Source organism: Rhinoraja longicauda, chromosome 8, assembly GCF_053455715.1.
Source record: "Rhinoraja longicauda isolate Sanriku21f chromosome 8, sRhiLon1.1, whole genome shotgun sequence".
Classification (NCBI taxonomy): Eukaryota; Metazoa; Chordata; class Chondrichthyes; order Rajiformes; family Arhynchobatidae; genus Rhinoraja; species Rhinoraja longicauda.
This window is the reverse complement of record NC_135960.1, coordinates 42,291,303-42,318,306: the sequence shown is the minus strand read 5'-3', so window position 1 is coordinate 42,318,306 and position 27,004 is coordinate 42,291,303. Positions and strand designations below refer to the sequence as shown.

Genomic DNA, 27,004 nt, shown 5'->3' with positions numbered 1-27,004 from the left:
CGGTTGTCCTAGAATGGAAAGCCTTATCTCAGATGCGACTAAGACAAAGTGTGTGTAATAATAATAATAATAATAATAATGCATTACATTTATATAGCGCTTTTCATATACTCAAAGACGCTTTACAGGGATTTAGAGAACATAGGGAAGTGAATAAATAGATAAATAAGTAAACGAACAGAGAAAGGAGACAGAAGGTGAGGTGACCTTCAGTGGTTGAAGGCAGTACTGAACAGGTGAGACTTCAGTGATGTTTTGAATGTGGTGAGTGTCGAGGAGTCTGACGGTTTGGGGTAGTGAGTTCCAGAGGGTGGGAGCAGCGATGGAGAAAGCCCTGTCCCCCCAGGATCTGAGTTTGGTCCGGATGTGGGGGGATAGGAGATTGGCAGCGGCAGAGCGGAGGGTGCAGGTGGGAGTGTGCCTGTGGAGGAGGTCGGTCAGGTAGGATGGGGCCAGGTTATGGAGGGCTTTGTAGGTCATGAGGAGGATTTTGTACTGGATTCTCTGGGGGATGGGGAGCCAGTGGAGTTTGTAAAGGACGGGGGTGATATGGTCACGGATCGGGGTGTGGGTGAGTAGACGGGTAGGGTTGGCCGGGTGAAGTGTCTGTGAAGCTGGGGGGGGGGGGAAGGGGGGATCTGGCCAGCCCCCGGCATGACTGATGATGCCTGGCGTCTGGGGATGAGGCACTGTCACCCTTTGTGTGCCCGGCAAAATACTAGAGGAGCAAGATGATCCACTCTGTCAAAATCATTTATACTGAAGTGTCGTACGCAAAGCAGCGGATCGTCCGCCATTTTAGTAAGCAAAACCCGCCGTTCGTTCTGCCTCTCGCAGTGTAATCGGTGTTGTGGGGCAACAGTATCAAGGTTCAAAGTTCAAAACACTTTATTTGTCCCCGTGGGGCAATTTACAAAGACACGTAGAGGAGTACAAAAACTATTGGGGGAGGGGGGGGGGGGGGGATTTGCAGGGTGAGTAGCGAGACAGGGGAGTTGAGGAGCTGAACGGCCTTGGGGACAAAGGTTGGCCTTCTCCTCTGTGTCCTACAGCCTGGGCATCCTGAAGGGAGCCACTCAAACGCAGAGAACGGGACATGTGAGGGGTCCTGTAAAATCCTGCCAGCTGACCTCAGCATCTGCTGGCCGCATAGGGTGGAGAGAGGGCTCTGACAGGGAGTCCAATAATTTTGGAACAGACTTTGGCTGTGCTCTGCAGGCGGTTTCTGTTCTGATGGAGTGATGACACTCTCAATGGATTAGTAAAACGTTATGAGGATGTCCTTGCTGACCCCAAAGAAGTTGAGCTTCCTCAGGAGATACTGCCGCTGCTGGCATTTCCTGAGGATACCCTCTATGTTGGAGGCAGATTTCAGCAGGTTGTCGAAGACTGTGCCCAGGTACTTGTATTCCTCAACAATCTCCACAGGCTTCCCGTGGATAGTGGTGATGACTGCCACAGCCAGTTCCCTCTGCTTGTTGGAGAAGGTCACTACCATCTCCTTGGTCTTGTTTGCATTTAGTTCAAGACAGGAGTTGTCGCACCACTCCACGAACTCATGAAGATCTGAGCTGTGGTGTTGTGAGGGGCCTGAGAACAGAGATAGGAGAACTGTGTCATCAGCGTACTTGACCAAATAACAGTTTGGCTGGGTGGACCTGCAGTCGTCAGTGTACAGAATGAAGAGCAGGGGTGAGAGGACACAGCCCTGTGGGGAGCCAGTTGATGTGTATAGGAGGTTGGAGAAGGTGGTATTGACCAGCACTGAGTATGTGTGATGATACCATATAAATGCAGAATATATCTCATCTATCAATTCACAGATTTTTGTTATTTTTCTTTTAAAATGTTTCTGCAAGTTTCTGCCTACTAAAATGGCACCATGACATACTACGGTTTTTAGGGTCGAGTGGTCTATCTTGCTCTGCTCTATTATCTTTGGTGCCCGGTGCCACACCACACTGGTGGGTGGGGTCAGTCCCTCAGTGGCCAGAACACATCCCCCGGCTAGAGTGACCCCAGCCAGGTTGACTAGTTCTCACAGGCATTTGGATGAAGGGATGTCGGCGTCAGTGGTGCTTCCTGACACCGGCTGTGGCCTGGTGCCAGGGGTGGGTCCGGAGCTGTGCTGTGTGGGTGGGAGGTCCAGGCTGCACGGGTGGGAGGTCCATGCTGCACGAGTGGCAGGTCCATACTGCACGAGTGGCAGGTCCGTGCTGCACGAGTGGCAGGTCCGTACTGCACGAGTGGCAGGTCCGTACTGCACGAGTGGCAGGTCCATGCTGCACGAGTGGCAGGTCCGTACTGCACGGGGCTGTGCTGTGTGGGTGGGAGGTCCAGGCTGCACGGGTGGGAGGTCCAGGCTGCACGGGTGGGAGGTTCAGGCTGCGCAGCTGGGGAGCGGGGGGCGAGTGCACGCTGCACTGGATCGTGCTGATGGCCGTGCTCTGTTACTCTACAGGAGTCGGAAGATTCAGATCCGGAACATTCCTCCACATCTGCAGTGGGAGGTGAGTGACCACAGCCCCGGGCAGGGAGACAGAGAGGCAACCGATCACAAGCCTCAGTGGGGTCGCTGGGGAGACATGAGGGGGGTGGGCAAGGTGGGGTGGGGGGGGGGAAAGATGTACAGGGGTTCGGGGAGACACGAGGGGAGATGTGCAAAGTGGGGGGAGGGAGGGTGAGGAGATGTACAGGGGTTCGGGGAGGTGCACACATTTGGGGTTAGCGAGAGTCACAGTTAGGGGTGTCGGGATAGTTGGGAACCCATGTGGGATGTTGAACAGATCACTGCCAGTCTGGGGCTTGTAGCGCCAGCTGTGGTGTGTGGAGGGCTGAGTGCTTAGCTGTGGTCGAGGGTTTAGCTATCTCCACGCCCCTGATACCGAACCAGACCACCATGGATTTCCACCCTTGCTCGTCCATGTGCTGGTGCAGTAGACCTGCCCGTGTCTCGTGGAGCTGCCTGTGATACCGCTTGGCATGTGCACACTCCACACATGTGTACACACATCATCCACATTAACCCATTCATCCAAAGATCAAGGTATTGCCCAGCCAGCGACACACATGTATACATACCCTGTCCATCCATGCCGCACGCAGGCACTGATCAACCCACCAACAGGGACCTACAGCGGGAAATGTGCCCTTCAGCCCAGTTTTAGTCATCCACCTTCCTATTGCTACATCCTGCTTCAACACATTTTATTCTCCCCACATTCCCTTTAATTCTTCCTGGATTCTAACCCCATGCACACTGGAGGCAATTTACAGTGGCCAATTCACACTGCCAACCCATACGTCTTTGGGATGTGAGAAGGAACTAAAGCACTGGAACGAAACATGCGAACTCCACACAGACAGCACGTGGGGCGCTGGAGCAGTGAGGCAGCGGCTCTACTGGCTGAGCCACTGTGCCGATCAACACAGAGAGACACCCACCCACTCACCACCCCAGCACGAGGACATTCTCCTTTTGAGACTATTTGAATTCCTAATGGCATCTCTGACTGGGTTATGTGGTGTGAGCCCTGATCAGGGGGTGAGTGGGTCAGCATGGGCAAGGTGAGAGGGTTGGGGGGGAGTTGAGAGTGGATCAATGTGGATCAATGTGGACAAAGGGAGTGGGGGAAAACTTAGGTGGGTCAACTTGGGCTAGTTGAGCAGGGAGTGAGGGTGGGTCAATGTGGGATAGATGAGGGGGGGGGGAGGGAAGGTTGATCAGTGTGGGAAAGGTGAGGGGAGGGGGAGGGAATGAGGATGGGTCAGAGTGGATGGACAAGGTGAGGGGGGAGGGGGGATCAAAGTGGGCAAGGTGAGGGGGGAGGGAGGGTTGGTCAATGTGGGAGAGGTAAGGGGGGGTGACAAGCCTGAGTGGGGCAGGGTGAAGGGCAGAGCCTGGGTAGCCCCATCTGACTCTATGGCCTTTGGTTTCCTTCAGGTGCTGGACGGACTCCTTGCTCAACATGGGACGGTGGAGAATGTGGAGCAAGGTAGGGGGGCGTGGATTATCCTCTACGTTGCTGGTGGGAGAAAAAGGTCTTGGAAACTGGGCACCTCACTGCCCACCTCTACTCCCCTCGGGTTTTATGTAGCTGAAGAATATTGTAGCATTTTATTTAATGTTCCTTGATAATTAACTTCCAGAGTCGCGAGGAGACCGAGCAGTGAGCTGTGACTGGTGTACAACTGGGTGTTGACAGCGTGTGGGGAGGAAAGCCGTGAACCAAGGAGCAGGGAGAGTGTGAACGCTTCATTGTGGGGAACCACCAGGAGCCCCAGCTCACTAACCAGAGGCAGTGCCTTGCTTTAGTCCATCTGTTGAACCAGCTGGATCAGAGAGGAATTTCCTTGAGTTTTATCCCCTTAGGACTTGGGTGGTGTGGCTAGGAGCTGGTGCCCTCCCTGCTGTGTGAAAACCAGGTGATTTGGACCTGTTGCCCAGTAGCTCAGTGCCAATCTGCACTGGGATCTGTGGGGTCTAATGTTAAATGGGGTGAGTGGGACATGGTGCTGTGCACATGGTCTGTATACTGACTTATTCTTATCTCTCACTTAGTTAACACAGACAGTGAGACAGCAGTTGTGAATGTGACGTACGAAACAAAGGAGCATGCAAAGACGTAAGTAATGATAGGGCCTCTGTAATCTTTGAAAGAATTTGGTGTTGCCACTAAATTATTCTGCATGTTGGCACCAGACCTGAGAAGAACGCTACCCAGTAACACCTCTGTCTGACTTTAAAAGCTTGTCTTTATATTTTAGAGATACAGCGCAGAAACAGGCCCTTCGGCTCATGTATCAATGTAACGAGGATTTAAGGCTTCCAGAGTTGTGAAGGGGGAAGTGGATAGGCAGGAGGCTCCTACATGTCACGGTCATGAGCCTGAGCCACCACACTGCTGACAGCACCATGGCCGCTGTTGGAATCCTGGCACTGGCAGGTGGCAGGGGGTAGTACTGTTGCCTCGAGGCTCCAGTGACCCTGGGGCAACCCTGATCGAGGTGCCGTCCTTATGGAGTCTGCACGTTCTCCCTGTGACGTCCGGCTCCGGTTTCCTCCAACATCCCAAAGATGTTCAGGGTTAATTGGCTCTGGTGTGGAGGTGGGTGCAGGAGCTGGGTGGGTGAGGCTGGAGTCGACGAGAAGTTTGAGAGATTAGTGTGAATGGGTGCTGGATGGTTGATGAGGTCCTGGTGGGGCGAAGGGGTTGTTCCTGTGCTCTGTGCCTTGACATCTCACCTGCAGACAGGAAGATGGTGTGAGCGCAAGAGGGGGCTTTAAAGCGAGACAAAGGGTGCCAAATGCCCTTTCCCAGGATGGGACTGTGGGAAGGGGGCAGGAGGGTGAAGGCTGGTCCCAGAAGGCTTGTTGTTACAGAGGCAGACCGTGTTGACTTGGGACAGTGTCTGCTGGGGGCATGAGTGAGCAGAGGCAGTGAAGGCTCTAACCTCTCTTGTGCTTCAGTGCCATTGAGAAGCTGAATGGCCACCAGTTTGAGACCTACGCCCTGAAGATCTCGTACATACCAGATCAGGAGGCGACGCCGGTCCCGGCCCACCGGCCCCGCCGGGGGCCTGCTGTTCGGCCCAGCCGCGATCACGGCTCCTCCGCTGGCGCCAGCTCCTCGCACAAGCTGCTGGATGTCCCGCTGCGCATTCTGGTGCCCACCCAGTTTGTGGGGGCCATCATCGGGAAGGAAGGACTTACCATCAAGAGCGTCACGCAGCAGACACAGTCCAAGTAAGCAGCGCCGCCCATTGGTGCCTGAGCCAATGCACTTCCACCGGTTGCCTGGGCAACCTCTTTTAAAAATTATTAACATTAACCAAAAATTATTTACAATAATATGTACAATACTAAATGATTCAAAACAAAACCCACCACCATAGTACGTAAAACAAATATTACTATTTCCCCAACCTTATTAAGGATGCATTCCGCATCCCGCGGTGCCCAGCGGTCCCAGAAATCACCCAGGGCACCCGTGAACAGCGCGTAGTCCCTCTGGGCACGGACGTAACCCCGGAAAAGGGGCAGGCAGCTGGCTCGGACAGAGCTCTCTTCCGCCCGCTGCCATGACTCGCGGATGGCAGGCAGGGGCATCCTTGGATAGTTAACCTCGGGAATGGTGGGAAGGGCTGGGTGCTGCTGTGTGGGACCTTGTGAGTGGAATAGATGGGAGCTTAGTGCCTGCTGTTGAACCCGGGTCGGGCTTTCCATTGGCTGGAAAGGTTTGAGGCTCAGACTCCATGAGGGAAGGAGGAGTTGGCGGATTGACCTGGGTGAGGTGGTGTGGAGATCCCCATCTGGTGTGGCCAGGAGTTAAGGGTAGAGTGGGTACATCACATGCCTCTTGCATGGTGGAGGCAGTGTGGCCTCATGTGGGTTGGGAGCGCGTGGAGTGGACGGATCTCATTGTTCACTGGAATGGGGATGTGGTAGGTTTCTTCCAAAGATACTAGAGGAACTAGATGGACCACTCCATTGAAATCACCTATACTGAAGTGTAGTACGCAAAGGAGCCATTTTAGTAGGCAAAACCCACCGTTCGCTATGCCTCCCGCAGTGTAATCAGTGTTTTGGGGGAACAGTATGTGTGATGATACCATTAAAACGCAGAAAATATCTCATCTATCAATTCACAGAATTTTGTTATTTTTCTTTTAAAATGTTTCTGCAAGTTTCTGCCTACTAAAATGGCGCCGTGACATACTACGGTTTTTAGGGTCGAGTGGTCTATCTTGTTCCTCTAGTATCTTTGGTTTCTTCTAAGGTGAGTGTGACACAGATTGCATTCCCCTGGGGTGAGAATGAGTTGGATTCCTCTTAGCCAGTGGGTAGGGTTGGCCAGGGCTGCACTCCCTATTGGTTGGGGGTCGAGATCTCCCATTCTGTGGAGGCTGAGAGGTGGTTTTATAAGTGGGACCACTGGATATTGGGATTTTGGTTGGGTTCCAGGACTGAGATCCCATCATTGACTGAGAGCTGAGATGCCATCATTGTGTTATTAATGGACCACACTCCCCATTGGATGGTGAGGGGGGGGGGGCGGTTTGGATTCCTGTTGGGTTGGGGGTCAGGATCACCCTTGGGTGAGCCCAGGCTCCCCTTTGGGTCTGGGGAGAGCTGAGGAATCCCCGTTGGGTTAATGGGAGACAACTCCATGTTAGGTTGGAAATTCCTGTTGGGACTGGGGCTGGTAGGAACCATTGGGTGAGCCTGAGATCCTACCACTGGATTGAGGGGGGTGTTTGGAATTCCCAGTTGATTAGGAGGGTTTGTGGTTAGGGGACATTCCTGCTCCCCCCCCAGAGGAAGCTGGTACTCCTTTGGGTGGGGAAGAGGTTGGGACAGGAGAGCTGTGGGTCTCGCCAGTGGTGATGCATGCCAGACTCTTGCAGATGGCAAGTTGGTGAGGAGGGTCAAGGTCTCTAGGAGACATTTTGCAGCCTTACTCCAGCTGCTGACATGGACCCCACTCTTCATGTTCTCCCCACCCCTCCCTCTCTTCTAGAGTGGACATCCATCGGAAGGAGAATGCAGGCGCTGCGGAGAAACCCATCACCATTCACTCCACGGCAGGGGGCTGCACGGCGGCCTGCCAGATGATCCTGGAAATCATGCACAAGGAGGCACAGGATACCAAATTGTAAGCACCTGGACTCCAGATCACCCCCATCCCTGCCTGCTGGCCAGGGCTGCTCTCTCTCTGCTCCCTCACTCTGAGCTTCCTCTCCACTCTCTGACACTGTGTACCTCTCTATCTCCCTCTCCCTTTCTCTGATTCACCCTCATTCTGTCTGCACCTGAATTCTCTGAGGCTCATCAGGCAGTAACCACAGCAACGTTCCGTGCACTTGAAGCTGGTGTCTCCCCGATACTAACACCAGGGAAGATCTGACACCTTGTCACCATGCTGCCCCCCCTACTACTCAGCTTTCTCCCCTTGCCATCTCCACTCCCTCCTGCACCCATGCTCTGCTCTGAGTCATCATACACTTCCAGGACAGGGATGGCATGGGTTAGGCACGGAGTAAAACTTCCCTCTCTACTGTCCCGTCATACGTTGGCAATGCGGGGAAGCACAGGTCGGACACGAGTAACATTCCTCTGCACAGTTTGATCTCATGCGGGGCTGGAGTTGAGGTACGCACCCTCTCCATTGCAGAATTCATTCCTGAGGTCAGACTTTAGAAGGACAGTTGTACCACTGATGTGCTGACTGGGTGTGTGAGTTGTGGGCTGTGTGTGTGTGTGTAACAGTTGTGCCTGTGTCGCTAGCACTGAGGAGATCCCGCTGAAGATACTCGCTCACGACAGCTTTGTGGGCCGGCTCATCGGCAAAGAAGGTCGCAACCTGAAGAAAATTGAGCAGGAAACGGCGACCAAGATCACCATCTCTTCGTGAGTTGAACCAGTTTAGTTTAGTTTAGAGATACAGTGCGGAGAAAGGCCCTTCGGCCCACTGTGTCCGCGCCGACCAATGATCCCCGTACATTGGCACTATCCTACACATTAGGGACAATTTACCATTTTTACCAAAGCAAGATTAACCTACAAACATGTATATCTTTAGAATGTGGAAGGAGACTGGAGCACCAGGGGAAACCCCACGCGGTCACAGGGAGAACAGTACAAACTCCGTACAGATAGCACCCTTAGTCAGGATCGAACTGGGTCTCTGGCGCTGTAAGGCAGCAACTCTACCACTACGCCACCATGCTGCCCCTATTAATTGAGTGTGGGTGTAGAGATGTGCAGACAGGGAGTGTCTGGCTGTGGTCCAACCCTGAGCTGGGAAGGTGCCAGCGTCAGAGTGCAAGCTGAGAATCGGACAGGCAGCTCTCTCACTCACTGGAAGATCGGGCCGCATTGGGCTTGGCATGACCCCAGGAGAGGGCTCCAGGGGTGGGCATTGGGAGAAACGGCTGATTGCTGTTACACCGCTTCCCAGCAAGAAAGCAACGGAGAGGACCTGGTGAACCATATCCATGCAATGCAACCATATTGGTAAATTTGGTGCATTCCCTCCCATCCCACTCTCAACCCTCCTGCCACGCTCTCTCCCTGTCCCGTCCCCCCCGTCCCCCTTGCTACCTCCACCTCAGTCACCCCCCCCCCTCTGGAATTGACCCCACCCCTCTCTGTGTTGTACAGCGGTGCCCGTATCCAGTGTCACCTCTGGCTGCCCCAGTGTGGTGCAGCATTCTTACAGCGGTGCCCGTATCCAGTGGTGATCACCTCTGGCTACCCCAGTGTGGTGCAGCATTCTTACAGCGGTTGGTTGCGAAGGGAGGGTTGGGAGGAGTGGTGGGTGATGACCTGGAAGGTTGATGTTCTAACATGTGTGTGTTGTGCTGCCAGGCTACATGACCTGACTCTGTACAACCCAGAGAGGACCATCACTGTGAAGGGCAGCGTTGAGGCCTGCTCCAATGCCCAGGCCGAGATCATGAAGAAACTCAGAGAGGCTTATGAAAATGACCTTGCTGCTATGAATGTAAGTTCTGCAACCTGACCCTACTGGGGGTAGGCTTCTCTTGTACAGGGAGGCATCCATTGGCGCTGAGCACAATAGTAGTCAATGGTTACCCATGCGCGCAGACCCCTGCATTTTCATGGTGCTCAGCAATACCTGTTCACCGGTGCCAGGATCACTAGCCTCCATAACTCATCAACGCCTGCTCCATACCTGCCAATGCAAGACCAACTTGACATCAAGGCAGGATCTGACGTTAACATGGATCTGCGGTGAAATTGGCACGGTCATCTTCTATACCAAGCTCCCACTGGTTTCCTACATGTTGCCGTGATCCTTCTCAGCAGTAATGGTCATGAGTTTGGGAGGTCCACATCTGGACCCAGGTTGTGATGAGAGCATTTTGGTCCCTGTGACGTCCATAAATTTACACTGAACTCTGAACCCAAGGATTACCGGTCATCTTTTCCATTGTGTTTGGATTTCTTGGGATTTTGTTGTCCAGGAAACCACAATGTTGAGAGTGGGTTCTGTTATTTGGGTGAAACTGCCCTGAGGTTTGTTCCCACGCTGTGGGTGGCGTGCCACAGTGCAGGCACTCCCAGGGGTGTTCCCTTGCTCTGGCAGGGAACATGCAGGGAGAAGTGAAACACAACTGCTGGTAAATCGACACACGCGGAGATGAAATCACTCTGCTTCCATCTTGCTGACAGTGCCACAGTGCCCCAGGCTTGTTCGGGAGCACCAGCGTGGCCTTACTAGCTATGTCTTGAGCAGTGCTCTGAATCTTGGCTGTCCTGACTGCTGCCCATGTTTGATCCTGTCGGAACTTGCTGGCTTCCTTCGGCTCAGTCACAGCTGGTGGACAGCTGAGGGTTTAGTCACCAGGTTCGATGACCACGCACCTGCAGTTCCAGCCCCCAGACCCCAGGCAGGAGTGAGCACCCAAGAAGGGCTGAAGGAGGGGTCAGCCGGAGAGAGAGGGGCGGCGATGATTGCAGTGAGGGAAAGTGGTGGTGGGCAGGGAATACGAGAAGCACGGTGCAAAACCTCACTCTGGTTTGTTGACACTTTCAGCAACAAGCCAACCTGATCCCTGGCCTGAACCTGAACGCTCTGGGCATCTTCTCATCAGGAATGCCGGTCCTTCCCTCGACAGGTCGGCCCCGAGGCATGGTGGGCTCCTACAATCCCTTTGTGGTAAGTCTGATCCTACACTGCTGGAGGTGCCCAACAGCAGAGACCAGACCCTGCTGGAGCCACCGTCATAGGCTGCCCTGCTACCCACTGAAGTGGGGCTCTGGCTCCCAGGTGCAGTGAGCCGGGGTCCCACAGTCTCTGGATATCCAAACACCATATTCATCCAGTCCCCGGGGTCTCCCAGTCTCCAGAAATCCAGAGCCGGAGTCTCCCAGTCCCCAGGTACTGTGTGATAATATTCCCTTGTGCCAGACTGTGTCACAGGCCCTTTGACTGGGGCTGTCCGTGAGCTATTTGCAGGGCAGAGCTGCCCCTCGGCCTCCTGTCCCGCTGCCTCCACCATCCCTCTGCAGGTGTACCCCATGTGAGCTGCTATAAAGCGGCCATCTGGCCCCACCACCATCCTCTCTTACTGCAGGTACCTCTGACTGGCTGCTCATGATCTCCATGGCTCCCCCACCCGCTGTGCTGAGAGTGAAGGGGGGCTTGAGTGCAGCCTGACTCAACGCTGCTCCTGAGGGAGAGGCAGAGGGAGTGTGAGAATCCTCTCTCACCGGCCCCCTCCAGCACTGTTTGTGACCAGACACCTACCATTGCCGAGGCCTGCTGTCCACACCTGTAGCTGGCACCTCGAGTAGCTAATGCTGCTCAATGGGTGGAATACCTGTGACAATAGACAATAGGTGCAGGAGTAGGCCATTCGGCCCTTCGAGCCAGCACCGCCATTCAATGTGATCATGGCTGATCATTCTCAATCAGTACCCCGTTCCTGCCTTCTCCCCATAGCCCCTGCCTCCTCTATCCTTAAGAGCTCTATCTAGCTCTCTCTTGAATGTATTCAGATAATTGGCCTCCACTGCCCTCTGAGGCAGAGAATTCCACAGATTCACAACTCTCTGACTAAAAAAGTTCTTCCTCATCTCTGTTCTAAATGGCCTACCCCTTATTCTTAAACTGTGGCCCCTGGTTCTGGACTCCCCCCACATTGGGAACATGTTTCCTGCCTCTAACATGTCCAACCCCTTAATAATCTTATGCGCTTCGATAAGATCCCCTCTCATCCTTCTAAATTCCAGTGTATACAAACCTAGTCGCTCCAGTCTTTCAACATATGACAGTCCCTCCATTCCGGGAATTAACCTAGTAAACCTACGCTGCACGCCCTCCACGGGCTGATGGGCTCAAACTCGTTACCATGGAAAATGACCTGAGGGCATTAACTGCTCACCCACCTCTCCCGCCCACGGCTTTGATCAGTTTTCCGTGTCCTGAGCTGGAGGTAGGGAGCCGGTCTGTACTGCAACTTGCAGATCCCTTGTTCTGTAAGGAAGGGCCACCCAACCCCCCCCCCCCCCCCCCACCACGGGTGACACTGGGAACAAGTCATGATGTTTCAAGGACCTCCACATCCATTGCCATGGAAGGACAAACTTGTGCTGATTGCTGGCAGCTCACTGATCCCACCCATTACTTTCCACCATGAATGTACCACTGAGTCCGCGCTGACCAGTTCACTATGACCTGTACACTAGTTTTGTTGTGCACACCAGGGACAATTTTACAGAAGCCAATTAACGTACAGACCTGCACGTCTCTGGAATGAGGGTGGAAACCGGAGCACCCGGAGAAAACCCATTCGGTCACAGGGAAAACAGACAAAGTCCTTTCAGATAGTACCTGTAGTCAGGATCAAACCCAGGTCTCTGGCGCTGTAAGGCAGCTACTCTACTGCTGTGCCACTGTGCAGCCCCTTTGGCTGAGGAAGCGAGAATACTGTCAGTCACCTAGAAGGAATCAGCGTTGTGTTTGGGACAGGTGCCGAGATAATGTGAAGGGGGCAGGATCTCGGAGCCACTTACCTGTCCAGCAATTAGAAAATATCAACAAAAAAAGCTCAGCGGGTCAGGAATCATCTGTCAAGGCAGAGGGACAGTTGACATTTTGGGTTGAGACCCTGCATCAGGACTGAGAGTGCAGAGGGAGGAGAGCCAGCATATAGACACGAGACAGAGAGGTGAGGCAAAGGCTGGCAGGTGATAGGGGCAGATCGTCTGAAGAAGGGTCTCGACCTGAAAAGTCACCCATACCTTCTCTCCAGAGATGCTGTCTGACCCGCTGAGTTATTTCAGCTTATTGTGTCTATCTTAAGTGATAGAGGCACTTTGCTTCAGACTGCAGCACATGCAGTTCTTGTGTCTGCAGCAAATGTCGGCAGACTCCTTGATCCCAGGTCTATCCTGGAGGTTTCTGGGAATTAACTCACTCACACCAGACGGCTCACTGTGGTCAATGATAAATGTTTGTAACAGGCACCTGAGGTTTTGTGCAATGTGCTATTAATGATGTTCTGAACTGCTGCTTCTCGGTTTACAATATTGAGTCTGGGGCATTATGGTGAAGGTTTGTGCTTCCAAGCCGTCAGGTTCAGTGCTGGTGGAACATTGGTTCCTCATGGCACAACTCCGGTGCGGCACCTCCCCGGGCAGTTATCTTCCAGGGTTTGTTCTTTCACTTCATTGTATTCCATCGTTTATCTCGCACTCGCGGCACTGTTTTCTCCATATCCAAACCAACTCTCCCTCTCTCCCACCCTCGCTCTTGAACCACCCCACCCTCCTCGCCTCTTTGCTCTCGCTCTCAACATCTCCCACACTCCCTCCTCCTTTCATCCATCTCCCTTCCCCCCCGCCTTGCACTTCCCTCTTCTCCGCCCAACCGCACATGCTGCTTCCCCTGGTTCACCCCTTCCTCCCCATCCTTCCCTCTCACTCACCCAATCCCTGAACTCCCTCGTCCTCTCCTTCCTCGTTCCCTCTCTCAATCTGCCTGTCCCTATCTCTTGATATCAGCAGTCTGCTGGACCCTGCGCCCAGACTGAGCTGGAGTGGGACCCAAAGAAAGAGACTCGCTCCACATTGACCCATTTGTGTCAGGAATCATCTTGCCCTCAGTGTCCCCCAATCCTGTCTGTGCGTCTACATGTGTGTGTTCGGCGTGTATTTCGGCACGTATCGTGATTGGTGCGTGTTTGCACGCTGCGGTTGGTGTGTGCAAGCACACGAGGTGATTCTGGTGTGCGGTGCACATGTTGCATTGTGTAGGTGTTCCATGACCCCACCGGTCGGTAGCTTTCTGTTTCTGGCAACCGTGTTTGGTGGAGTGAGGCCGTGTTAACACTGATGTAATGACGTGTGGCAAGTCAGCAGTGATTGATGCCTTTTTCCTCTCCTAATGTAGAGTCAACTGTGCTACCCAGGGGCTCTGTATAGTACAGCAGCAGTCGGTGCAATGGCCCAGCCGTACACTGTAAGTGCCACACACCAAGCAAACAAGTGCCAGGCAGGCACGGCCTTGAGCCGAGCTTGTCCACACGCATGCACCCCTCCTCTCCCGCGGGCACACCGCGTGCTGACTGATTTTGCCTCCCACTCGCCTGTCTCCACCTGCTGCTCAGTCTTGCCCCTTGCCAGGGATCCGTTACCTCACTGCTGTCCAAGTTGAAAACCTCCGGGTGGAAACACAGCTCACAACAACACCTACTTCCTGAGGACAGAAAGGCATTCAGCCCATCAGTCGGATGGCTCCAGTTCTCATGGTGATGGCTCAAGTTCCCATCGAATTTATCAAGATGGATTTATCAATCTTTAATCCCTTCAGTCTCCCTGACACCATTTCTCTGCTAATACTAATTTCATTTAGTTTCTTCCTCTCACTGGAAACAATGTTCCTCTACATATTTGGAAATTTATTTTGTATCCTCTTTTGTGAAAACAGGAACAAGGTATGTATTTAATTGCTCTGACAAACTACAGCACAGGCCCTTCCGCCCACCATGTCTGTGCCAACCACAATGCCAAATTAAACTAATCCCTCTACTTGCATGTCCTCCATTCCTTACCTGTTCATAGAAAATAGAAAAACTACAGCAGGGGAACAGGCCTTTCAACCCACATTGTGCCAAATATGATGTCAAATTAAACGTATCCCTTCTGCCTGGTCCGTTTCCCTCTAATCCCTGCCCGTTCATGCGTCTGTCTGAATGCCTGTTAAATGTTGCTATCGTATCTGCTTCCACCTTGCCTGGCACATACTACTCTCGGTCCTTGTAAATCTTCTTTAAACTCTCCTCCTTTGACCTTAAAGCAACGCTCTCTTGTATTTGACATTTGCACCCTGGTTCCACCTATGTTTCTCATCAATTTCTAAACTTCCATCAGCTTGTCATTCCAAGAAAGCAATTCATGTTTCTCCACAGCTGGACTGGGCTTCCTGCTCTGCATTTCACAACTCCCACATTCTTTTCTCTAGGTTCTTCTGGCTGTGTTCTCACCAACTGCTCCCAAGTCAAGTCAAATTTATTTGTCACATACACATACACGATGTGCAGTGAAATGAAAGATCCTGGTGGTCACCCTGGTTTTTACCATATGGGATGTCTCCCTCCTCCACCTTCCCTGCAGTTTTTCTAGCTTTTGTATCCTTTTCAGCCCTGAAGAAGGGTCCACAACCCGAAATGTTGACTGTTTCAGATGCTGCCTCACCAGCTGAGTATTTCTGACATTTTCTATTATTGTTTCAAATTTGTCCAACTCACCCTCGAGCTAATACTCTCCCAATCCATACAATACCCTGGTGAACTTCTCCTAAACCATCACATCCTTCCCGCATTGTGGTGACCAGAACTACACACAGTATTCCAAATGTGGCCTAATTAAAGTTTTGATTTTCTTTGTTGCTCATGATAAATTACCCCGTTTCTGACTACATATGTTGGCACTAATCTTTTTCTCTTCGCATTTGTAGAAACTTTTACATTTACAGTTTAGTTTTTACTTTCTCTGCAAGCTTACTCTGGCATTTTATTTTTTCCTTTCCTAATCAATGTCCATGTTCTCAGATGAATTCTAACCTGCTGCCAATTCTCAGGGTTGCTGCTTTTTTCTGGCCTTTTTATATTTCTCCTCATTGCAATAACTCTAACCCTAATTTCTTTTAAAATCCATGGTTTCATCCTGCAGCGGACACTAAATAATATGTTTATTTCAACCAGGCTCTCGTTAAATGCTTCCCAGACCCTGTCATTTAAGTTTCATTCCCCAGTACATCAAAACCAGCTCCCATTTCATACCCTCATAGTTGTATTTATTTAGATTTTGGACCTAGTTTCGAAATGAGCTTTATCACTCTCCATCGTAATGGAGGATTCAATTATCTAATGGCTGTTCTTCCGCAAGAAACCAACTCCACCAAGATTGTTTATAAATCCTTTCCCCCGATACACAACGCACTGTAGGACGGCACTGTGACAGTGTGGGTGAAGGTGGCAACCATGATGCTGACAGCGAGTGCCCCAGTTCCCACGGTGACGGCTCTGGTCCCCACGGTGATGATAATGGCCCCTGGTTCCTGGGTAACAATGGTGGCTCCGGTCCCCACAGTGACAGTGATGGCTCCGGTCCCCACAGTGACAGTGATGGCTGGCTCTCATGGGTCCTGTTCCCACGGTGACTGATGGTGCTGGTCCCCACGGTGACGGCTCCGGTGCCCACGGTGACGGCTCTGGTCCTATGGTTACAGTGATGCTGACACTGACTGGTCCTCTTGGTGATGGTGACTGTTCCACGGTAACGCAGATGGTGACTGCTCTGATCCCCCTGGTGACAGTGGCGCTGACAGTCCTCTAGGGGACGTCTCCGGTCCGTCGCATGGTGCTGGTGACGAGGGTTGCCATGGTGACGTTGCGGCTGGTGAGGATGTGTGGCTCCTGAATCCCTGTGAGTGCAGTGGGTGTCATTGGCAGTCACTGTGCAAGGATGGTGCATGTTACTGTGCCCAAGGTGCCCTCGATCTGCGACTGTCTGCATTCCAGCATGCGGCCACGCCTGCCATGTTGCATCGAGTCAGGCACCAGCAGTGAGAACAGGTCACTTCAGCCTCTGCCTAGCCTGAGCCCTGTTCCTGAGGAGGGGATATCTCAGCAGATAATTCCTTCCGGGGTGTCTATGATGATGGTGTTAGAATGCACTCTGAACTTCGCCCCCTCTCTCCATTCCTTTGTGGGACATCTCTCACCCCCTCCCTCTGACCAACCTCAACCCGCTGCCTCCCAGCATCCCACGTCTAGTTGCTCACTCCTACCCCGCCCACCCCAGACTCAGACCATGTTGTAAACCGAGTTGCGGGGAGCCATGCACGAGGTACCCCCTCCCCTGTATGAGGTCCCCGTTAGCACGGTTCCCATCCCCTGTGCGTGATGCCGTGTCGAGACTGTAGATAGATCTGCCCCACCGTGGGTGGAGACTGCAGATATACTTGTCCCACCACAGATCGAAACTGTAGATAGACCCATCCACCGTACGTAGAGAGTTTAGGGAAACCCATCCCACCGTGGGTCGAGACTGCAGATCAACCTGTTCCACTGTGGGTGGAGACAGCAGATATACACCCACCCCACCACAGATTGGGACACATGACAATAGATACATTCGTTTCACCATGAGCTGCGACCACCTTGGCTGAAGGACATGGCCTCCCTGCCCTCTCCCACTCTCCCATTGGTCAGCCCTCTTCCGTCCCATGTGGGCAGCGCCATGCTGTTGTTGATGAATCGCCATGGTGTGACGTACGAGGGAGCAGGGGATGACGGGCGACTCTTGGGGAGGGTGTGTTGAGGGTGGGTGCAATAGGAGCAGGGGGAGCATCTCCCGCTGCTGCATGGTGGGGAGTGGATGCGATCTCTGGGGTTCACCAGGTGCTGTAACCCTGCGGTGGTCACTCCACCCTCTACCCGTGCCTGGCCTTCAGCCCCTTCCTCCTCTCAATGTCAGGGGTGATTCCCTCTGCCAACGCTCTATCCCCACATCTACGCAGAAGGAAACAATAGCCACATCAACTGGAGAGAAGGAAAGGGTTGGTCAGAGGAGTTGGTCCGTGCCTGGCCCCACTCTTCACCTGTGCCCTGTTGATTGGGGGTCTGCCACCCTTGCCCCCGCTCTGACCTGCCCTCTCTTTCCCAGCAGGCATCGGAGCAGGAGGTTGTGCACCTGTTCATCCCGACCCAAGCAGTGGGGGCCATCATCGGCAAGAAAGGACAGCAAATCAAGCAGCTCTCCAGGTTTGCCGGTGCATCCATCAAGGTACGGTCCTTTCCCCAGACCCCACTCCTGGCACCGAGCCGGGTGTTGGGAACCATGCCCCCGAGTCTCCAATTGGGTGACCCGGCCGACCTCCGAGGCAGGGTCATCTCTGGACTGTGGCCATCAACCTGCCCCCATGTCCCAGTCCCCCGTCCTTGTCGCCATCTCCCTCTCTCCCTATCTTCGTCTCCACTGCCACGTTTCCTATCCCCGTCCCTGTCTCCCTCCCCATCACCATCTCCCTATCGCCCCTTCCTCGTCTCCCCATCCACGTTTCCCATTGCCATATCCCAGTCCCCTTCCTCATCGCCCTGTCTCAACATCTTGTGGTGGTTGGACCACGGACAATGGCCTGGAGTCAAGACCAAAGGCTGTGTCTGTAACAGCCTGGATAGAAAATCATCTGTGTAACAGAAGCTGATAGTAGTGACGGTGCCAACGTTATGGTGGCCACTCTCCCCTCTACCCATGCTATCCCTCAGCCGAGCCCTGGTTCTCACTCCTCTCCCCCTCAAGATGTCTGGGACGACTCCTCCGCCGGTGCTCGTTGTTTCTGGAACTGGGAGGAAGGGTAGCTGGACATTCCCAGGGTTGGGATTAGGACCTGTGTTTTTCTTAATTTACATTAACGACTTGGTCTTGGGAGCACTGTGCACAGCTTCCTAATCAGCAGATGATGAAATCCTTTCGATGTTTTCCAAATGGTAACCAAGTGAGTTAATGAGGGGCGAGCAGATGATGCACGGAATTCAGTACGGTCTTTGACAATGTTCCTCATGGAAAACTTGTACAAAAAGTTGGATCCCATGGTCTGGGGCTGGTTGGCACATTGGATCCAAAGTTGTCATGATAATCGGAGACAGAGGGTGATGGTGGAGGGTTGCTTTTGTGATTGGGAGCTGTGATGTTCCACTAGGGTCAGTACTTTGTATATGTTAGCAGTTTGAATATGAATGTAGGAGTTCACAGATGGCATGGAAATCATTTGATCGCCAGGGTGACATTGATCAGTTAATAAGATGGGCAGAGCAATTGCAGATGGTACTTAATCTTGATTAATGCAAAGTGATATACTTTGAGAAGACTAATAAGATTGGGATATACATTGTGGGATGGTGGCAGCCAGGCCAGGTAGATGGTGAGGAATTTCATGTGGGATACTTGCCTTCAAAGGACGGAGCCTAGAACTTTATAAAATATTGGTCAGACCACATTTGGAGTATTGTGCACAGTTCTGGTTGCCACACGATTGGAAGGAGGTGATTGCACAGGCGAGGGTACAAAAGTGATGGTCCAGGATGTTGCCGGGAGTGGACTGTTGCAGCTATGAGGAGGGATTGGATAAGATGGGTTTATTTTCCCTGAAGCGGCAAGGAGGGACCTGGTGGAGATGTACGAATGTATGAGAGGTAGAGGTCGGTGGCATAATTATGTGCCTATTAGCAGAGATGCCAAAAACTAAAGGATTGCACTTCAACAGGCTGGCTTTCAGACTGCATTGAAGAGGAGACGGGGCTGGGGAAAGATCAGCAATGACCACATTAAGTAGTGGGGCAGGCCAGTGTGTCAAGGTAGGCCGGGAAAGTGGGTTACAAATCACATGGGATCCTGGATTTTCTAACCTCTTGGACCTTTCTGGATTCTTTTCCCTACACACTGATCCACAACGCATAGCAAGCTGTCAGTTGAGGGAAGGTAACATTAGGTCTCACTCCAATAGCCCAGTCACTTCCCACAAGGGTTATCCCTCTGTAGTAAAGACCGCAGGGTGGGTGAGGGGAGGAGGGGTGGGTAGGGGCTGATTACAGAGTGTTGTTCCCCCATCATTCCCTCCCGAAAGGTCCAGGAACCACACTGTTGGAAACCCCAAATCCCCCCTCCCCCCCACCCTGGTTAAACCCCCACCTGATCTCTGGGGAATCGTCCCCCAGCCACACCACTTGCAAGTTCTGCTGTGGTGAGAGAGAGCAGCTGCCAGCAGCAGGGGTGCTGGGGAAGGGTCCCTGTGAGGGGACGGGTTGGGGGTGGGCTTCCCCATGCGAGGGTTGTCCCGTTACGGGGCCTGGGGATTGCAGGGTCCCAGTGCAGGATTGGGTAGGGTGGAGGAGTCTCGGTGAGGGGCTAGAGGGGGGTGCAGGGGTGGGAGGAAGGGAGGGACCCCATTGCAGGGTCTAGTGGGGATTCCATGCGGTTGCTGATGGTGCCGTGTGTGTGTGTGTGTGTCGGCAGATCGCTCCAGCGGAGGGGCCTGAGGCAAGCGAGCGGATGGTCATCATCACCGGCTCCCCGGAGGCGCAGTTTAAGGTTGGTGGATGAGCCCAGGACAGTGCAGAAGCTCAGCAGGCCAGTGGTGACGTCACCCATACCAGGCACTCCCTGGACTGGTGACACTGTTCCCCTTCCTACTCCCTCCTCTCACCCTCCCTCCCTCCCTCCTCTCACTCCCTCCCTACTCTCACCCTCCCTTTCTCACCCCCCATTCCCTCCACACTCACCCACTTCACTCCCTCGTCTCTCACCCTCCCCTCTCACCTGCTCTTCCCTTTCTACCTATTGACCAGTTCGGGTTCAGGGGTTTGTTGTTACTGGGAGGAGTTCTGACCCCGGGATAATTCTCCGCTGTGTTTCAGGCTCAGGGTCGGATCTATGGCAAACTGAAGGAGGAGAACTTCTTCAACCCCAAGGAGGAGGTGAAGCTGGAGGCCAACATCAAGGTGCCCTCCTCAGCCGCCGGGAGGGTCATTGGAAAGGGCGGCAAGACGGTAAGAAGGGGTGACCTGTCCCGGGGAGCTTCCTCCTAGAGCCGTGGGCTGCCCCTTCACTCCCGCTCAGCCCTCGGACCTTGCAGCCCAACGACCCCTGCCCCCTCCCTCCGAGCTCTCACTGGGTCTGGGACTCAGCACCATTCCGACACCATCCCGCCCGCTCTTCCGTTGTGAGCGAGGGTCTCATCCTTGAGGAGGCGCACGAGGAGGGCCGTCACCGTCCACACGGGACCCTCACACCTACTGCAGCGGGGCTCCTTCTACAAGGTATACATGGGATGAGTATCCCATGACACTGGCCTCTCTGAGGGGACACGTGAAGGGAGAGGGCAGTGCCCACCATGTCTCACCCCTCCTCAGGAGCATGTGTGAGTGAAGAGGCTGGTGCCCACAAATATTCTGCTCTGTGGGACACATGGGGTGTGGGGCCATGCCCCCCCCCCCCAGGCCCCCAGCTCTCTCACAGTGCAGCTGTGCCTGTGGTTCACCCCATCTGTCCTTCCCCCCCCCCCCCCCCAGGCCCCCAGCTCTCTCACAGTGCAGCTGTGCCTGTGGTTCACCCCGTCTGTCCTCCCCCCAGCCCCAGGCCCCCAGCTCTCTCACAGTGCAGCTGTGCCTGTGGTTCACCCCGTCTGTCCTCCCCCCAGCCCCAGGCCCCCAGCTCTCTCACAGTGCAGCTGTGCCTGTGGTTCACCCCGTCTGTCCTCCTGCGCTCCCTCTGCCTGTGTCACTGCCAACAGGAGAGAGGGGTCTGTGTCCGGCCCGGCCCTCACCGCCACTCGTTACTTGCCAGGTGAACGAGTTGCAGAACATCACGAGTGCCGAGGTGATTGTCCCCCGAGACCAGACACCAGACAGCAACGACGAGGTCATTGTGAAAATCGTTGGACATTTCTTTGCCAGTCAGGTAAGCTGCAGACTCTACACTCACCGGTGAGGCTGTGTTTGTATTGGACGGTGGAGATTCGAGTGTTGGAGGGAGTTGAGTGTGTGTGTGCGCGCGGGAGGAAGAGCTGAGTGCGTGTTTGCGAGGGAGTCAAGGTGTGTGTGTGCAGTGGGGAGAATGATATGTGATGGAGAGTCTAGTGTGTGTGTGTGGGCCAGGTAGTCACAAATGTGTGAGGGAGAGTTGAGCGCGTGTGTGAGCAGGGCTCACATGTCGAATGTCTACATGACGGTGAGTGCAAGAGAATGCTGGAGGGAGAATGCGTGTAATTTGTACGTGTGTGTTTGCAGTGAGAGAGGGAGCGTTCTGAACCTCATCCCCTGACCATCTCAAAGTGGTCTAAAGCACCACAGCCGAGGAGGTTCCCACCACTGCAGGCGCCAGTGCAGTGTAAGACACAGCACTATCCATGTACAACAGGCTGCGGGCAGTGTGGTGAGGAGCAGATGATGCCCAGCACCTGCTGTGGGTCCCTGTTCATCATTTGTGCCCAGCTGCCGTAACTGCGGCCAGACATTGCCCCACTCCGGGGATTGGTCTGCCATGGCCCGAAACCCCCAGAAGCTGCAAGATCAACTAGCTTTCAATGAATCGATATTGGTCCCAGAGCTGCAGGTTGTCCCCTCGTTGATCTGATGTTTGTCCCGCTGCTCCGATCCGGTGCCGATCCAACACGTGAGGCAGCCTGTATGTTACTACCTGCATCCCCGCGCTGCCCATTGATCTGTTGATGCTAGCTGTTCCAGGCATGGGCACGGCTTGCATTTCACCACAGGTTGGGGCCACTGCACTGCTGTCTGGCAGACGCAGGCTGGCCATCTTCAGCCCTCCCTTAGCATGAAGACGAGCACCATTGCTGTCCTCCCCCTGGCTGCTTGTGACGGACACACAGGGGCACTTCTGCAGCAAAGACCCTGCATCAACCAGGCCTGTGGCGCCCATCCGCCCTGTCCAACACATGCCCGCGGGAGGCATAGAGCAAGGATTACAGGATGTGTCCAGTGGCAAATATTCAACCAAATGGGTCAGACAGGGTCCCCACCCCTCACCTCACAACCATCCCTGCCGGCTATCCCTGGTCAATCCTTTCCTCTCCAAGAATATAATCCCGTTGCAATTTTTTCCTTTGATTGGTATACAGATTTTGAGCGATATGGTTCAAACATGGGCAAATAGGCCTGGCATAAAAGGGCATTTTAGTCGACAAGGACTAACTGAGCATAAGGGCTGACTTCATGAAACTGACTTTAGACTCATAAGCCTTATTCCTGCTGCCCTTGAATAAAAGGACCACATTTACTGCCCTCGAGTCATCAGGCACCTCACCTGTGGCAGCGAACATTTAGAAATCTCTGTCAGGGCATTAGTAACCTCCTCCCATTAGCAGTCTCGTAGGTATCTTATCACGCCCAGAGCATTTCTCCACCTGTAATCCTGTTACGATATCTAACGTGGAGACACAAGGAACTGCAGATGCTGGAATCTTCAGCAAAACACAAAGTGCAAGAGTAACTCGACATGCCAGGCAGCATTTCTAGAGGGAATGGATAGGAGATGTTTCGGCTTCAACAGATCCCAACCTGAAACATTCCCTCAAGCAATGTTGCATGACCGACTGAGTTACTCCTGCATGTTATGTTTTGCTCAAGATAACCAACACCACCTTTTTAAATCTGTTTTAAACTTTCACCAGTTCCCCTCCTGAATTCTCCAACCACGATGTCTTTCTTGACTATAGATGGGGTATTGATTTAAGATCTGGCCCACAACCTCTGCCCCATGCATGGGTTGCCCTCATGGTCCCCAATGGTCTCCACCCTTTTTCCGCTTACTTTCTTGCCTGGATGTCATAGAATGATACAGCATGGAAACAGGTCCGAATCCACACTGACCATCAAGCATTCACTTAATTAATCCTATACTAATCCTATTTTGTTCCAACAACTCACCTTATGCATTGAGGGCAATTTATATCCTGACTTTCGTGCTAAATTAATTCCAGTTAATATAGGGTGAGTTGAAATGCCCCACTGCTAAACATGTACATCTTCTTTGACATGTGTACATATCTGCTCCCCTGTCTTCTGCTGACTGTTAGGATGCCTCTCGCAGAGCATTGACCTGTCGGGTTCTGGGAGGTTGTGCTACATTACAGGACACATAAAGCTACACCATGACTTCCTGACTCTATACTCAATGCCCTGACCTATGAAGGCAAACATTTCATTTGCCTTCTTTACCACTATTTATTTGTGTTGCTATTTTCAGGGACTTATTGACTTGGTCTCCAAGATCTGTCTCTACATCAGAGCTGTTAAAGGTCATGGCATTCATTGTGTATGTTTTCCTCCCAATGTGCACCTCGCACCTAATCGGATTAAACACCATCTGTCAGTTCTCTGTCCATTTCAGTAGCTGATCTATAATCCCACTGTATACTTTGACACCAGTGCTTCCTTCCAGTAAGCAACCCCAGCAATCTTGATGTCATCTTCAAACCTATTAATCAACCTGTCTACTCTTATGTCCAAGTCATTTACATATATCACAAACAGCAGAATATATTGTCCCAGAATATATTGTCCTTCCACCACAACCCTCTGTCTTCTATCAGTAAGCCAGTTCCGAATCCATTGGACCAAGTCACTATTAATCCCGTGCATCTTAATCTTCTGGATCAGCCTACCTTAGGGGATTTTACAAATGCCTTCCTCAAATCTATGTAAACAACATCCATTGCCCAACCCTCATCAATCACCTTTGCCACTTCCTCAAAAGACTTGGTCAAGTTAGTGAGAAATTATCTGCTTTGTACAATGCCATGCTGACTATGTCTAATTAACCCAATCTCTTCCAAATGGAAGATCATTTAGCACAAAACAAAAGCTTTTGACTGTACCTTGGTACACGTGACAATAAGCAAACAAAACTAAACTCATTTAGCAGCTTCCCACAAGGCCCAGGCTTCTCCCTATTCAAAACAGTCGTAAAACTTTGTTGTGGGATGTTTCCTGTGTTTTTACCTCCACATATTCTGCCTGACGTGCTGGGTGTTTCCAGCAGTTTGTATTTCAGATTGCCAGCAGGCTTTGGGCTGCTGATCAGGCCGTTTCTTTATGTCTGACAGGTTATCGTATTCGCCCCCTTCTCTTCCCCCCACCCCTTTGTCTGTCCACAGACCGCGCAGCGCAAGATCCGCGAGATCGTTCAGCAGGTGAAGCAACAGACACAGAAGCCGCAGGCGAGAGGCCCCAGCCCTCAGCGCAGCAAGTGAAGGGAGTAGCCTGCGGCCGGCCACCTGAGCAACAGCGGACGAATGTAGCCCTTCCGACATGGACACACCAGACCGACAGGCCGGGAGCGAACCAAAGAAACGCAACGACAGCAGAACAACACAGGAGAGCCTTTTGCCAGGGACCAAAGGCTGTGGCCCTGTGGGTATCCGGAGGGAGGGAGGCTGCCGGCAGTCCTCCCACGGTCTGTGTGAAGAAACTCGCATTCCCCTCCCCTCCTTGCTGGGTCACCCCGCCGAATTGTAGATGGCTCGGCAAATGGAGCCGCCTCTTGAGCTGCGGTAGTGTGAATAGGGTTTTTTATAATAAAGTTGAAACTAGTTGTGGTTTAACACTGCTTTGTAGATAACATGTGCATTTTTTAAAAAAGAAACTCATTTTGTTTTGCTTTTTTCCTGAGAGATTAAATCATATCTTTTTGAGGCCAGAAGTGGTGGCTTGTGTGTGGTCCATTCTTGGGAAGTTGCACCGGGGGTAACGGAGTGGCTTGTGGGGGCGGGGGGGGGGGGGGGGGGGGGAGGTGAGTCGAATGGGAGCTGAGGCAGGTTAACCCTGGGCCCTGCCTGTACACTGAGATTATCCATGCAATGTCCCCAACACCACTCTTCACTCCATCATTGTCCTCGGCAGACTGTGTTTCCCACCCTGGTACCAACAGCACTCATTACTTCCATTGGGAATTTGTTACAATCGTTGTGTTTCTTGTGCTGCCTGTCAGCACAGTTACACTTACACAAGTTGTAGGGTTGTTGTATTAAAGCAGCTGCCTGTTGCAACGGTTGCATCACTGGTGCTGCCTCATTGTGTTGTCAATGCTGCCTGAGCAGTTGAATTAACTGCACTGCCTGTGAGGTTGTTGCATTAACTGCGCTGTTTGTAGCGATTGCACTGGCCCAAGACTCACTGGGACAGCCAAGTTGAGTGACCCGCTTGTGCCAGTGAAGCTTGCCATTCCCACAGTGCCAGCGCACTGACTGGAGTAATGTCTGGAAGGCTTTCCGTGACCACATTGAACTGGGAAAAGGAGGGGAATATCACAGAGCAGCAGGCCAAGAGGGCTGCACGCCTTGGATGTTGCACTGCAGATACTGTTCGAGGAGAGATGACCCCTAGTTGTCATTGCCCCCATTCTGATACGGCAAGGAGGGGGTGAGGCTCCACACTCCACGGACGGCGTCCTGCTGGGTGCACTGCCCTACCTACACACCCCTCCAGTGGCAGGGCACATGGACTTGCCCAGCAAAGGGCTGGGGCCAGAGGTTTATGGGGCAGGGCCGTCTGACACTGGGGAGCCCAGGCAGCAGCCATTGATGTGTTTCAGGGCCCCAGGTGTGCTCTGCCCCAGGGCTACAATGCTACTACTGCATGGGACAGCGCCGCACCTTGACGCGGGCCGCAGAGGCTGGCGGGTGAACACCAGCCACGTTGTATGCAGGCATGTGGCAGGCCAGCCAACCTCCAGGACCCCATAGCCTGTCCACCCCCACCCTGAGGGCCACAACTAATGGGCTATTCAGTCCCGTCCACCCGTTAAGTACGATCATAGCTGATTCACTTCCTGCACGATCCCCAATCTCTTTAAATCTACTCGCCTCCGAATTCGATCATAATTATGACCAAGTTTTCACAGCCTGACAGCAGAGAATCCAAAAAGTTCCCCACCCTTTGAATAAAGAAATACTTCCTCATGCTATACTTAAAGAGCCTCTCCTTTATCTGCAGACTGCGTCTTCTGGTTCTTGATATTTCTGTTCCTTGGCCATTGAACTTCACATATTTCAATCCATCTGCCTTGGTTACAAAACATCCACTTGTTTTGTGCCTGACCCCACGAAGCCACCACCTCCATAATTCAGAACTGGCCTCGTTGAGGTACATTAGCAAACATGGAATTAGCAAACATTTGGACCCCTCAACCAAATCATTAATAATGGATTATGAATCACCAGGCCCCCAAGACCTGATATATCTGGTACCCCACTCGTCACAGCCTACCACCCTGAGAAATAATCATTTTTTTATTGGTTATAAGATTCTTGTCACAAAGGGAACAAGTATTAGACATGATCACCATATACACGACTTGCCACAAGACCTCCGGAAAGATCTCGACCCAAAATGTCACTTATCCATGTTCCCCAGAGATGCTGCCTGACCCGCTGAGTTACCTCAGCACTTT

General features: G+C 52.8%; 1 protein-coding gene across 1 annotated transcript in view; it reads left to right on the top strand.

Annotated features, from left to right (window-relative positions):
* igf2bp2a (insulin-like growth factor 2 mRNA binding protein 2a) overlaps nucleotides 1–25,244 on the top strand; it is a 68,070-nt gene extending 42,826 nt beyond the window's left edge. The window contains exons 3-16 of the mRNA XM_078404490.1: nucleotides 2,462–2,510; nucleotides 3,944–3,995; nucleotides 4,562–4,625; nucleotides 5,471–5,746; nucleotides 7,521–7,655; nucleotides 8,288–8,410; nucleotides 9,371–9,506; nucleotides 10,563–10,685; nucleotides 13,923–13,991; nucleotides 17,705–17,821; nucleotides 20,051–20,125; nucleotides 20,452–20,583; nucleotides 21,380–21,493; nucleotides 24,711–25,244. Of these exons, the coding sequence (XP_078260616.1) occupies nucleotides 2,462–2,510; nucleotides 3,944–3,995; nucleotides 4,562–4,625; nucleotides 5,471–5,746; nucleotides 7,521–7,655; nucleotides 8,288–8,410; nucleotides 9,371–9,506; nucleotides 10,563–10,685; nucleotides 13,923–13,991; nucleotides 17,705–17,821; nucleotides 20,051–20,125; nucleotides 20,452–20,583; nucleotides 21,380–21,493; nucleotides 24,711–24,806 (1,561 nt within the window). The 3' untranslated portion in view covers nucleotides 24,807–25,244. The remainder of the gene's footprint in view (nucleotides 1–2,461; nucleotides 2,511–3,943; nucleotides 3,996–4,561; nucleotides 4,626–5,470; nucleotides 5,747–7,520; nucleotides 7,656–8,287; nucleotides 8,411–9,370; nucleotides 9,507–10,562; nucleotides 10,686–13,922; nucleotides 13,992–17,704; nucleotides 17,822–20,050; nucleotides 20,126–20,451; nucleotides 20,584–21,379; nucleotides 21,494–24,710) is intronic.
* The last annotated feature ends 1,760 nt before the right edge of the window (nucleotides 25,245–27,004 follow it).